Source organism: Citrus sinensis, chromosome 5 (genome assembly GCF_022201045.2).
Source record: "Citrus sinensis cultivar Valencia sweet orange chromosome 5, DVS_A1.0, whole genome shotgun sequence".
Taxonomy (NCBI): domain Eukaryota; kingdom Viridiplantae; phylum Streptophyta; class Magnoliopsida; order Sapindales; family Rutaceae; genus Citrus; species Citrus sinensis.
In genome coordinates, this window is record NC_068560.1 from 944,997 (window position 1) to 957,467 (window position 12,471).

At 29.7% G+C, this 12,471-nt stretch overlaps 1 protein-coding gene across 1 annotated transcript; it reads left to right on the forward strand.

Annotated features, from left to right (window-relative positions):
• Positions 1–7,017: 7,017 nt before the first annotated feature.
• Positions 7,018–10,374, forward strand: LOC102620976 (protein NRT1/ PTR FAMILY 4.3-like). The gene is made up of 5 exons (XM_006470766.4): positions 7,018–7,404; positions 7,773–7,990; positions 8,300–8,740; positions 9,081–9,205; positions 9,318–10,374. The coding sequence occupies exons 1-5, from the start codon at positions 7,275–7,277 to the stop codon at positions 10,219–10,221; spliced, it is 1,818 nt and encodes a 605-aa protein (XP_006470829.2). The 5' UTR covers positions 7,018–7,274; the 3' UTR covers positions 10,222–10,374.
• Positions 10,375–12,471: the final 2,097 nt, after the last annotated feature.

A 12,471-nucleotide genomic window follows, 5' to 3' on the forward strand; every position in this document is an offset into this window, starting at 1 on the left:
ACAAGTTATATAGAGGTAAAATATGTCATACGTTGATAAAATAAAGCATGTTTTATCAATGTATATATAGAGATAATCTTAGTTTAAAAATACTAGTAGACAAATTTATAATAATTCTCTAATAAGAGCATCGTTATTTTGTTAAAATAAGGATGCCGCTAATAGACAAAAGAAACACATTTTAATATACTAACATATAAAAAAACACAGTCTCTAATGTATTAAAATATATATTTTTTAGTATTTTATTGACATCCTCACTTTGTTAAAATATGTCCTTACTAAAGAATAACTCTACAAATCTATATAGTGTTGGGAATATGTAAAATAATTTTAAAAGTCTAAAGAGTTAATCAATGTCCCAAACAACTTTAGAAAAATATTGTATTCCATCTTAAAACTTTAAATATAACATAACCTTAGTTTTTACAATATACAAATAATTATTACTATATAGAGGTAAGGTCCTTAAAGCAAGATATATAAAAATTATAACTTACTATATTATAAAATTTATTCTTAATTATAACTTATTCAAATCGAGATCAGCATTTTTTATAATTATATGAAAATTATTCCTATATTGTGTATGATTATGTAGACTAGAGAGGCTATATAAGAAGAGAAATGATCTATCATTCAATTATTAATAATTCCGGCCCATGCATGTATAGAAAGAGAGGTGCTAACTGCTTTAACTAGCAAAATCTAGTGTTACAGCAAGATGCTTGAATTTTGAACGTGCAATCACTTTGGTTGAGAGGAGATTAAGTTGGCATCGGACAATACTTGGAAAAAAAAAATGTACTAATAGAACATGTGCAACATGATTTGGCTTATCACGTGGATCTAAATATAATAAGACACCCTTTCAAATGTATATATATAAAAGACACAGACGAATCTAAATATCAATAAAACTCGGACCATTACTTCGTTTTGCGTGAATTATAAATTAATGTGTGCATGATAAGGTGATTTGAACGCAGACTATAACTATCATGTTAGTTAAATAATTTTATTTAGGAGTTTAACCTTGAAGGCAAGAGGTTAAGGGTGTGTTTAGTATATTATATTGTAATATATTGTATTGTATTATTTTAACATAGGTGTATTGTATTATATTATATTGTATTATTACTATATTATGACAATGCCACACAATGTTTGTAACATATTCACTTTAGTGTTATACTATATTTACTTTGGTGTTATTTACTTTGTGACATATTAACTTTTAATGTTCACTTTGTAACATATTCACTTTGTAACATATTCACTTTAGTGTTATACTATATTTACTTTGTAACATATTCACTTTGGTGTTACAATATACTATATTAATTTTTAATTATACTATATTTAGTGTTGCATTGTACTATATTAATTTTTTTGTGATTAATTTAAATTATATATTTAGAAAATAATATTTATTAGTACTTAGAAAAATAATAAATATAGTTGTCTTAAATTTTAGAATTTAACAATATTTTTATGTAAACATTAAAAAATAGCATAATTTCTTCATAAAGACCAAAGCTTATAGCCTTAAAATTTTGAAGTATGACATTTGATGAAGAGTAGGAATCCATATTATACTAGGATTAGTTTCCTTATTAACTAAAGTTTAAGACTTTTAAATTCCTTTCTAATTTAGAATTTTGTTTCCCTTTCAATTTAGGATTTTATTTTTCCTTCATGAATTAGGATAATTACTACTACTATAAATAGCTCCCTCTTGTAACCTTTGAAGGAGAGAATTTTGAGTTCAATAATATTTCAATTTTCAAATCTCTTTGTGAGTATTTGAATAGTTAATTCTCGGTATTCTGAATCAACGAGTCTTAACCCCTAAGTTCGCGGTATTCTTTTGAATCAACGTGAATTTAGTTGTTCTTTTATTCCGGTATTCTCTAGAATCAACGGAATATTTTGAACATTAAACTTCCGCTGCATCAACATTTATTTTTAAGCATTTTCTAAACATATAATTTGTGAAATAAAGATCGAAGTAAATAATTCAATCTAATAATCTCTAAATAATATAACAACGTAGATAAATGATTAAAACCTAAAAGATTAGTTCAAAAGTCATCTTAGGATGATAGAATAAAAGTTTATACATGCCACAAGATAATCATAAATTAATAAAGTGATACAATTATTGTAACATATTCACTGACAAAATCTATTGTGCTAAATAATCCAAGTACGAGTTTGTATTATATGTAATTATATTTTATATTATTATTAATTTTAAATTAATATTGTTTAAATTTTGTTGTATTTAAATATTTATTATTAGTTATATTAAATTATAACTTTATTAATTTATATTAGTGTTTATAATGTAAAAATAATAATAGTATATTATATAAATAATAATAATAATTATTTTAATAAAGTTAATAATAATAATTATTATTATAATAATAAAGTATAAGTACAAAAAAAAAGAGGCAAGCTAACGCAGCCGTTGCCGCATTAGTTGAACCCGACTTCCAGCCACTTACTACACTAAACTTGGGGTTGCATCATGTATGTAATGAGGGATGCCAAACACCCCCTCCATGTATAATAGTAGAGGCGAATCTATGAAGAAGGCTAACCCTGGCTGTAGCCCAGGTTAGTTTCTTGAAAAAAAAATAATTAATTACAAATTTATTTTTAAAAAAAGACTTATAGTAAAATATAAAAATATAACTAATAATTATAGTCAATATCTATTTTTTCTAAATCAAAAAACTCACTCAAATCTCTGACTAATTGATCCAATTATCTAAAGTCTAAATTTCTCAAAACTCAGTTGTTCAAGTCATCAAGTTGCCACCTTATGAGTGATGGTCACACTCTACTGCACTCGCATGCTCATCTTGTTTTCGAATTAGTTATTAGCTTACACTTTTGTCAGATTTTTTGATAAAATAATTAATAATTCTCTAATGTATTATTATCACACACAATATAATTCAGATATGATAATATATGAGTTTTCTTTTTTAAAGAATTGGACAAAATTTCGTTGATAGTGTTTTTCTATTCACATTGTACTTTTATAGTTTTATTGTTAGTTTTTTGTTTGTCTAGTGTATTTTAATAATTATATTTGTATAGAATAAATTTTTTGAGAAGTAATTGAATTTTTTAAAAATCTAGCCCACCCCAAAAAATAGTGCTAGCTTCGCCACTGTATAATAATAAATGATTATAAGTTGTAGTATTTTCAAACCAAAAGTATTTTCTTGCCATATTTTTAGAGTGAAAAAAACTCAATAGCATTTTTTTAAAATTTTTCTTGTAGGATAAAAAGCACCAAATATAAGAGTTTTTTTTTTGTCATTTGAGATATTTTATCACCATATATCTTATATATCTTGAAGAAATGCAGCGAATTAAACAATTTTATGGATTTTTTTGGGAAATAAAAATATTTCCATAAGGAGCCATAAAGGCTAAAGCAATAACACTGTCTTTGACCCAAATATGTCAAAGAATAATCAAGAAGATGGCCAATATTGTCAAGTAAAATTTAGTGGGTATGAGAAAATCCGGACAAAGTAGCAATTGCATGCCTCATCAAATCTTTAATTTGTCGGCAAACCAAACGGAATTAAAAGACTATACAAAACAATGTCAAAGCCTACAAAATTCAATATGAACATGGCTACTCCATTAGGACAATTAATGTTTCAATTTTCCAAACTCAAAGTGCACTTTCACTTCTTAACTAATTAATTAAATTGATTGGCTAGACTTTTGTCTTTTAATAGATGATAAAAGATAAATTAAGCATATGTTGAACCCAAATAGTACCAAAGGCCCTCCTTTTTTTAATTTTTAATTTTTTAAAATATACTGTGGAATTGTGAATGTGGGCATGGACATGGTATGTGAACAGAAAAGAAAAGAAAGGAAGTAAAAGGAAGACATAAAAGAAGAAAGAGGGCTTGAGGTTCTATGTATGGTGTGCTCAACCACCAACCCATCAATTGCTTTTTTGACTTATTTCAATAAAATAGTAAAAGAGTTTTGAAAATGGTGTGGTGCTTCGATTTGATTAACTCATTGCTCCAAAATGTTGATTTTTCATTTGTGGGCGTGCGTCTAAGTTCATTTTGACTTATTTTACGGATTGAAGGTGATATGTATAATATTGATAACAGGAAATCCACTAAAAGAGGGCATTATATAGATAAATCGTTTCACTTACTCAATCTTCGAAATTAGACCAATAGAATAGGAGTGACATGTCAAAAACACATATAAATAAGGCTATTTGACTAAATTAATATATATATATATATAACCCCAAATGTTGGTGATATATCAAAATGTATATTCTTTAGATGATTAATCATCTAATGAATATCAATATAGTATTCTCATTACGACTGATTAAAGACAAGAGATCTATATGTTGGATTTAAATTTAATGAAATTCATTGTTATCTAAGTATTTATAAGCCATAAGCCAGTAGCGGAACTAAGATTTTGGTTTGATCGAGTTTATACTGGAGAGATTATAAATATAGTAGACTATAACATATTTATGTAAAATTAAAGGGGCTACATATAAAATTCATGTAAATGTGGTGAAATTTCAATTGAGACCTTTATTTTTTCGTAATTTTGTTTTTGGTTTGAGGTGAGTTTGCGCTAGTTTCTTTTTTGCTGTTAAGGATTACCTCTGCATAATCAAATGCCTATCAAGCGGATCATTTTTTAACTTGATCTTCAAAATCTAAGTAGATTTTTTACTTATCCTTCATATCGTAAAAAGTCAAAAGATAGAGATTAATTATGTTATCTTCAAATGTTTTAGAAAATTAAAGAAACCAGGCTAATAATAAATTATTAATTAACTTAAATGGAGTCAAAATTGTTGGCACTGCGAGAATCCTCTTGAGTTGATGACTTGAAAGGAGAGGAAGTGCCTCTTTTCCCAAATTGTGTTCAGTATTAATGCAAGGTTTGACTAGTGTCAGTATCATTATTATGCAAAGAAAGGATGACGAAATTGAGGACACGTGGCAATCTCAAAGTGGGTGATCATTGGATTGATCAAGGGCCCACTGTATGAGGAAAATGGGATCCACAGAGGATTATAATTCATTTGTCTCCACTTTGTCTCCCGCAAAGTCCTCCAACACTTTAGCTTCTTTCATTGTACTTGAAAATAAAAGCATAGCATACAATAATACAGCATCTACATACGTTTAGGTTGGCATGCACTTGAAAATATTGAACACCTTTTGTTGCCGACAAACCAATAAGTTTCTTCCATGTTGCTGAAAAAAATAATCGAAGCAAGAATTAATCTTATAATTAGAAAAAAATTGGAATATAATATATACTATTGATCTGGCAAATGATGTGCTTGCCGGTGCGCAACACTATCAAGCACAGTTTAATTAATCTACAGCTTCAATTTTATTTGTAGGAAGTCACAGAATTTTGTCACATATCCAAATGTTCATCATTTGGTAGACACTAATGTTCATTAGATCAACTCATCTTATATATATAATAAGAATCTTGTGAAGTAAGTTGAATTTTCTTTTATTTGTCTTTTATAATTTATAATAAATTTATATCTAAATCCTTTTATCTTAAGTTTTATCACTTTATTTCCATTTCTTATCGGAATGTTTTGTATGTTTTGCTTTGACAATGCTCTAATGGCAATGACCAAACATACAAGTAGATATGATTCACTTTTACAAGGAAAGTCATGATACTGGCCTTGGAAAAGAGACTTCGTCCGATTACAAATTTTATACAATATCATATTCAAAACTTAAAACTCTTCAAATTATTATTATTATTTTTTGTAATCAAAATAAAAATAAATCAAACCCTTATGAACCAAAAAAAAGAAAAAAGAAGAAGAGAATATTATAGTGTTTCAAAACTTTTTGTTGTTAAAGGCCGACAACCTTTTGACTTGGTTTCTTTGTCTTTGATTTCACCCGCATCAGTAAATCATACGCAGCATTATATAGTTATATGTTCAAATTAAATATTCTTTGTTATTTTTATTAAATTAATTAAACAAATCATTGTTTTTTTTTTCCACCAAGTGTAGTGAAAGTTACACCTAACCCTTCGTTTTTTAGTTTAAATGTTTTGAATCTCAATGGTCGGCATAGTATATACCTCAATGGAAGATTTTAGATAATTAATTAATTTAATCTATTTTAATATTGGTACTATTTTTTATTTATTTTTTCATGTGTTATGTAGACAGTAGTACGCATTTTGAATCCTTCCATTTGATTTTTTTTTTCAAAAGGAATAGGTAAAGTTAAATATAATTTTTTAATTCTTATTTTAAAAGGACGTAGATGTTAAAAAATTGATTTGGACCGCTCTTATATTTGGGGAAAAAGAAAAATAAATTTGTTAGGACATAGCTGAAAGTATATGATCCAATGAAAGAGAAGTAAGCCAATTTCAAAATAAGAATAAAAAAATATTTTTATAAAACACAAGGAGCTCAAATCGTTGAGATAACATTTACTATGGTAGAGAACGCTGCTATATGCATTTGGTAATTGATATGACTTGTATGATATTATTTTTCTTTTTTCTTTTTAATCAATCGCCAATTATTTAATTGAATCTGTTTAGTTTCTTAGCGAATCTGTAGTCCTTCTTTTTATATGTGATTTTAAGTAATAATAAATTTGATTATTATATTAAGATTTTAAAGATTAAACTAAATCAATCATGTCTAAAATTAATTGAAAATGATTTGATATAATCTTAAATGAATTAAAAAAAGGGGAGAATATTACATTAAACAATACATAGGGGCATATGGCATGGACCACCAATCAAAGAGAGGCCGAGAAGCAAACCTTATGTGTATGTCAACTCTATCCAACGCAAAATTACAAATCATTGACACGACATTCAATGAATTGAAAATATGATTCAAATACCCTTTAAAAAAAGTTGAAAAACCGAAAAAAAAATTAAAAAATTAGCAAAATCGTCTACTCTTTGTCTAGAACAAGTGTTATCCACGTGGTGAGAGTGCATGTGGGGCTTGAAATTCTCATTGAGTTTTGATTTTGCAAAGAATCTTGTAAGGAATTTGTGGCAACTTGGAGATTATAAATTTAGAGCAACCCACATGCCTCAATTTCAGCATAGAGTAAGACAACAATTTCTAAAATACTTGCAAAGTTTTTATTTGCTATCTTTCTCTCAACCTTAGAGTGTGAGAAAACAGAAACTGCTAGTTTCTGTGTGTGAGAGAGAAAAACAAAATGGAAATGGAAGCAAGAAGGCAAAACAACAACAAAGGCATGGAGGTTGAAGAGAGCACTGTTGATTGGAAAGGCAGACCCTCAAACCCTAACAAGCATGGAGGAATGAAAGCTGCTGTTTTCGTTCTTGGTATCTCTTTATATACATACATATTGACATATGGATCTATCTATCTATTTATTTATCTGTCTGCTTGCGTAGTAGATTAACATGCATATCTATTAATTTACATATAGTGCATCATGTATATATATAGTTTCTGGTGGTTGCTAGAGGATTGAAAGTAATTTTCTTGAGAATTTTTCTTAAGATGGTTTTTCTTTTATTTTTTTTTCATAAAGTTATTTTTCATATTAGTGGGTGTAATAAATTTTGAGAAAGAAAAATTATATATATTATCGGTTTAAACTCTCTCTCTAATTATTGTGACTGCCCACTATTTTCTTTACAAATTATGATAAGGTTTTTGATTGTGAATTGTGTAATAATATTGTCAGGTTTACAAGCATTTGAGATTATGGCAATCGCAGCAGTTGGGAACAACCTTATAACATATGTGATAAATGAAATGCACTTCTCTTTGTCAAATTCCGCAAATATTGTGACAAACTTTATTGGAACTGTCTTTCTCTTGGCCCTCCTTGGTGGCTATCTTTCTGATTCTTTTCTTGGTAGCTTCTGGACCATGCTTATCTTTGGCTTTGTTGAACTTTCTGTAAGTTTTTTCCTCTTTCAAATTCAACCCTTCCATTTTCCTCTCTCTCTCTCTCTCTTATATATATCTTCTGCATATAGGATGTATTTACAAGTACAACTAGCCATTGGAATCAAAGCACGTGAGTGTTTTTATATATACAACATGATTCCATGCATGTACGTACAGAGAGCGCATTTAAGAATACATCAGAGCTACTATATTATCTGTATATAATTAGTACATTTATGTCATATATACACAAACACATACTATTGCTGGATAACGAAAATTGATAATGATTTTGATTCTAATGCAAATAATTTTCAGGGTTTCATATTGCTTTCAGTTCAAGCTCACCTTCCTCAACTAAAGCCACCCAAATGCAACATGGTAACGGATTCAGAAAACTGTGAAGAAGCAAAGGGATTTAAGGCCTCAATATTTTTCTTGGCATTGTATTTGGTGGCAATAGGCAGTGGGTGTGTTAAACCCAACATGATAGCTCATGGGGCTGACCAGTTTGATCAAAGCAACCCTAAGCAGTCCAAGAAGCTCTCATCTTACTTTAATGCTGCATATTTTGCCTTCTCCACAGGTGAATTGGTAGCCCTAACTGTTCTTGTTTGGGTACAAACTCACTCCGGCATGGACGTTGGCTTCGGAGTCTCCGCGGCTGCCATGGCACTGGGCTTGTTCGGCGTGGTTTCTGGCACACTTTACTACAGAAACAAACGGCCTCAAGGAAGCATTTTCACCCCCATAGCTCAAGTAATAAGCAAGCGCTTTTATTTCTTAGCATACAATGAATATACAATTTAATTTCTTTTGATCTTGATTGCATGTTCCCAAAAACCAAATCTTGTCTGTAAATTTGTTTGCTTATGGCAATAAAAAATTAAAAAGGTAACATACTAATGGGTGCTTGTTGAATAATATAAGGTTATCTAGACAAGAAATGAAAAGCTGTCTGCTGACTTAGTGTCGTAAAAAAGTTGTCTATACAATGTATTATATTGTCGTAGAATTAATAATTATTTTATCCTCAACGGATCATAATCTGCTGAATAATTACATTTTTTTGTGTTAATTTTATAATTTTTGTTTTCAGGTTTTTGTGGCAGCGATGTTAAAGAGAAAGCAAATTTGTCCATCTAACCCACAAATGCTTCATGGATTAAATCAAAACAATGTGCCAAATGACTCTGGAAGTGTATTTCTTACACAGAGATTCAGGTAAATAATGTTGAAAGTGTAATTAACACCTTTCACATCCCATATTTATTGTTTTATTAAAAATATTGTTTACAGAATGCATTTAGACCCCGATTGCTTTCAAAATTTCCAGGTTCTTGGATAAAGCTTGCATCAAAGTTGAAGATGGGACTAATAAAAAAGAAAGTCCGTGGAGATTATGCACAGTCACTCAAGTTGAGCAAGTTAAAGTACTGATTTCAGTTGTTCCGATTTTCGCTTGCACCATTATTTTCAACACCATATTGGCTCAGCTTCAAACGTTTTCAGTACAGCAAGGAAGTGCCATGAACAATAAGCTCACCAAAAATTTCCATGTCCCTCCAGCTTCCCTTCAATCGATCCCTTACATTATGCTTGTCATTCTAGTTCCATTATACGACAAATTTTTCGTGCCTTTGGCGAGAAAATACACAGGCCATGAATCCGGTATCTCCCCTTTGCAACGCATCGGGTTTGGCCTTTTTTTGGCAACATTTTCAATGATTTCTGCTGCCCTGATGGAGAAAAAAAGAAGAGACTCAGCATTGGATTCAGGCAAAACCTTATCAATATTTTCGATCACCCCTCAGTTCCTGATTTTCGGATTATCAGAAATGTTTACAGCAGTTGGCCTTATTGAGTTCTTCTACAAACAATCCTTAAAAGGGATGCAAGCATTTTTAACAGCAATGACCTATTGCTCATATTCATTTGGATTCTACTTAAGCTCATTGCTAGTTTCCTTCGTAAACAAGGTGACTTCAAGTTCTTCAAATCGAGGTTGGCTAAGTGAAAATGATATCAACAAAGACAGGCTTGATCTTTTCTACTGGCTGCTAGCAGTCCTCAGCTTCCTCAATTTCATCAACTATCTCTTTTGGTCAAGATGGCATTCTAAAAATTCATCTCCAATGAACACACAGCAGAATGAGAAAAATGGAGAGGGCTTCATCATCACCAATCACTATGGCTTTAACAATTCAAAATCATTGGAGATCAATGAAAACATACTTTAATTAATTATATGATAAAAATGTTTTTTTTTTCTTTTTTGTGTTAGTTAAAGAAACTATGAAACAAATTATGCCGGAGAGGCATAATTTGATGTAAAGAAGTAAAGTAAATTAAATGCCACAAGAATAATATTATCAATATCCTACTTTAGTTAATCCTAATGTACGTTATTTTGTTGATATATAGCATCTTAAAGTTTAAGCGAATTCAATCTTTTACGTTAAAAAGGGGGGGGGGGGGGTTGGGGTTTTTTTTTTTTGGTCTTAACCATCCGGTGTCCAGCGACTACATTGGACCTCGACTACTCTGGATTCGAGCTGGGTGCCAATAAAGCCCTCCCAACGAGGGCGACTCCCAGGAGACTCAAACTAGGGAACAATTCCAATTGAGCCACTTAAGAGGTTCAGCCGGCGCTAGCTGAACCAACACCTCGTTGGTGAGGGGTTGGAGTTTTTAAGTAGTAAGTAAAAGAATTAAGTTGCACTTTTTAATAAGGATCCCAAATTAATCTATGAGGATAGCATGTTAGGTAAAATCCCATTTGATTAAATTAAGATTCAATGCATTATCCTTATTCCTTTTTCCAATGTTATACTTTTATCCTGAAGACCTTTTCATTTTCTTTTGAATAAATGAGTGGTGGGTAGCAGGTTCTTTCTTACTTGATGGAAGAGTCATTAATTTGGAGGAAATCTAGTAAACTCTTTGACGCAAGGGATGGTAAAAATTTCCGCGGCACATATTTGATGAATTTTTCTTATTTAGAGAGGGTATGAAAATAATTTTATATGTAATTTTTTATTTAATAAAAAGATAGAGATAATTTAATTCTTAATATTTTATTTAGAGAGGGGACAGAGATTTGGTGAAATCCTCACCCTCTCCTGATTTCCCGTATCTATTTTTATTTTTTTGTTTTATTTCTTCTAAAAACTTTAGTAAATACTCTTAAATTTAAATTAGAACGATATGGATGTAAATAATAAATGTCATAATAGTTATAAAAATAATAAGTAATGTAAACACTTAAAAATTAACGAAGATACTTTTGTTGATGATTTATGCCATGTGATTTTTATGGATTTGTTCAATTAGGAATCTCTACTTTTGCTTAACTTTATAGATTATCCTGTAATATTGATAGCATTGACTTAGTTTGATGAAAATGATTTTAATTGCTGTAGTTTATTTTAGTTTTTTTTTGTATTGGTAATATGATTTTGTACTTTTACTTTAGCATGATTAAATCAGGATTGGAAAAGTATTAGCTATTTAGAGATCGATTATCCTCAAAAATCTCCTTTTCTTATTTGAGATCCCATCCTCCTCTCAAATAATTTTGAAAAGAACAAGAGATATAGAAACATATAAACAGAGTATCAGAGATGGGCACGGATGCCGATCCTTTCCCCTCCTTGTGGCTATTCCTAGATGTGATATATGGATATGGAACATAATCAAACCTCTAATCGTAAAAGTCAAAAAAAGAAAAGTGATTTTTGAAAAAGCACACCAAAACTGTTCCCATTTCCTTGTTTCGTCAATCAAAAACTTTTTGCGAGGAACATGTCTCACACATGTCTTTGCGGTTGCAGCTGAAAATCCTTGATTCACCATTGCTGTGAATAAGATCTCATACAAACAATGGCTAGATAAATATATTCATGAAATTGTTGAGAAAAATAAGGGAACAGATATTGTCCTAGATGCGAATCCACCTCATGACTAGTGCAGGCTTGAAAAAATATAATTTCAAAAAAATATTAAAGAGAAAATTACTTAAATTATTAATTAGTCTCTGTTAAATGTATTAAAGTAGCCTCTATTAAATTTATAAAAATAAGTCTATAAACTCATAAGCCCATAAAATTTAATTTTAATTTTCAAAATTATAAAAGCCCACGCTTTAATTTTTTTTAAAAAATAAAACTCACATTAACCCATATAAGTGGTTTACTATTGTTTAATTTATCCCCTTAATTTTCATATTTTGTTGCTATGTAATTTAATCTGATAAGTTATTTTTCTGGATATGTCACAGATATGGTCCGGCCCCATCTAAACAGTATTAATCTAGCATCAAGTCATGAGCCAGATTATTGTGCGCACCACTATAACCAGCACTATGTCACGAAGTGATTAAAGGATAAAGAAACAGATAATTTGACAGTTAATTATAGACCACAATGAATATATATATATTTTTTTTATTTTTTTGGTAAAGTAACAATACTAGAGACATAAACATTTTG

What these genes read in the sequence shown, in the direction of transcription:
- LOC102620976 (XM_006470766.4), top strand. Translation starts at nt 7,275, where the DNA reads ATGGAAATGGAAGCAAGAAGGCAAAACAACAACAAAGGCATGGAGGTT. An exon ending in AGCTGCTGTTTTCGTTCTTG is followed by an intron (nt 7,405 to 7,772) that starts GTATCTCTTTAT and finishes TAATATTGTCAG; the next exon opens with GTTTACAAGCATTTGAGATT. An exon ending in TTTTCACCCCCATAGCTCAA is followed by an intron (nt 8,741 to 9,080) that starts GTAATAAGCAAG and finishes TTTTGTTTTCAG; the next exon opens with GTTTTTGTGGCAGCGATGTT.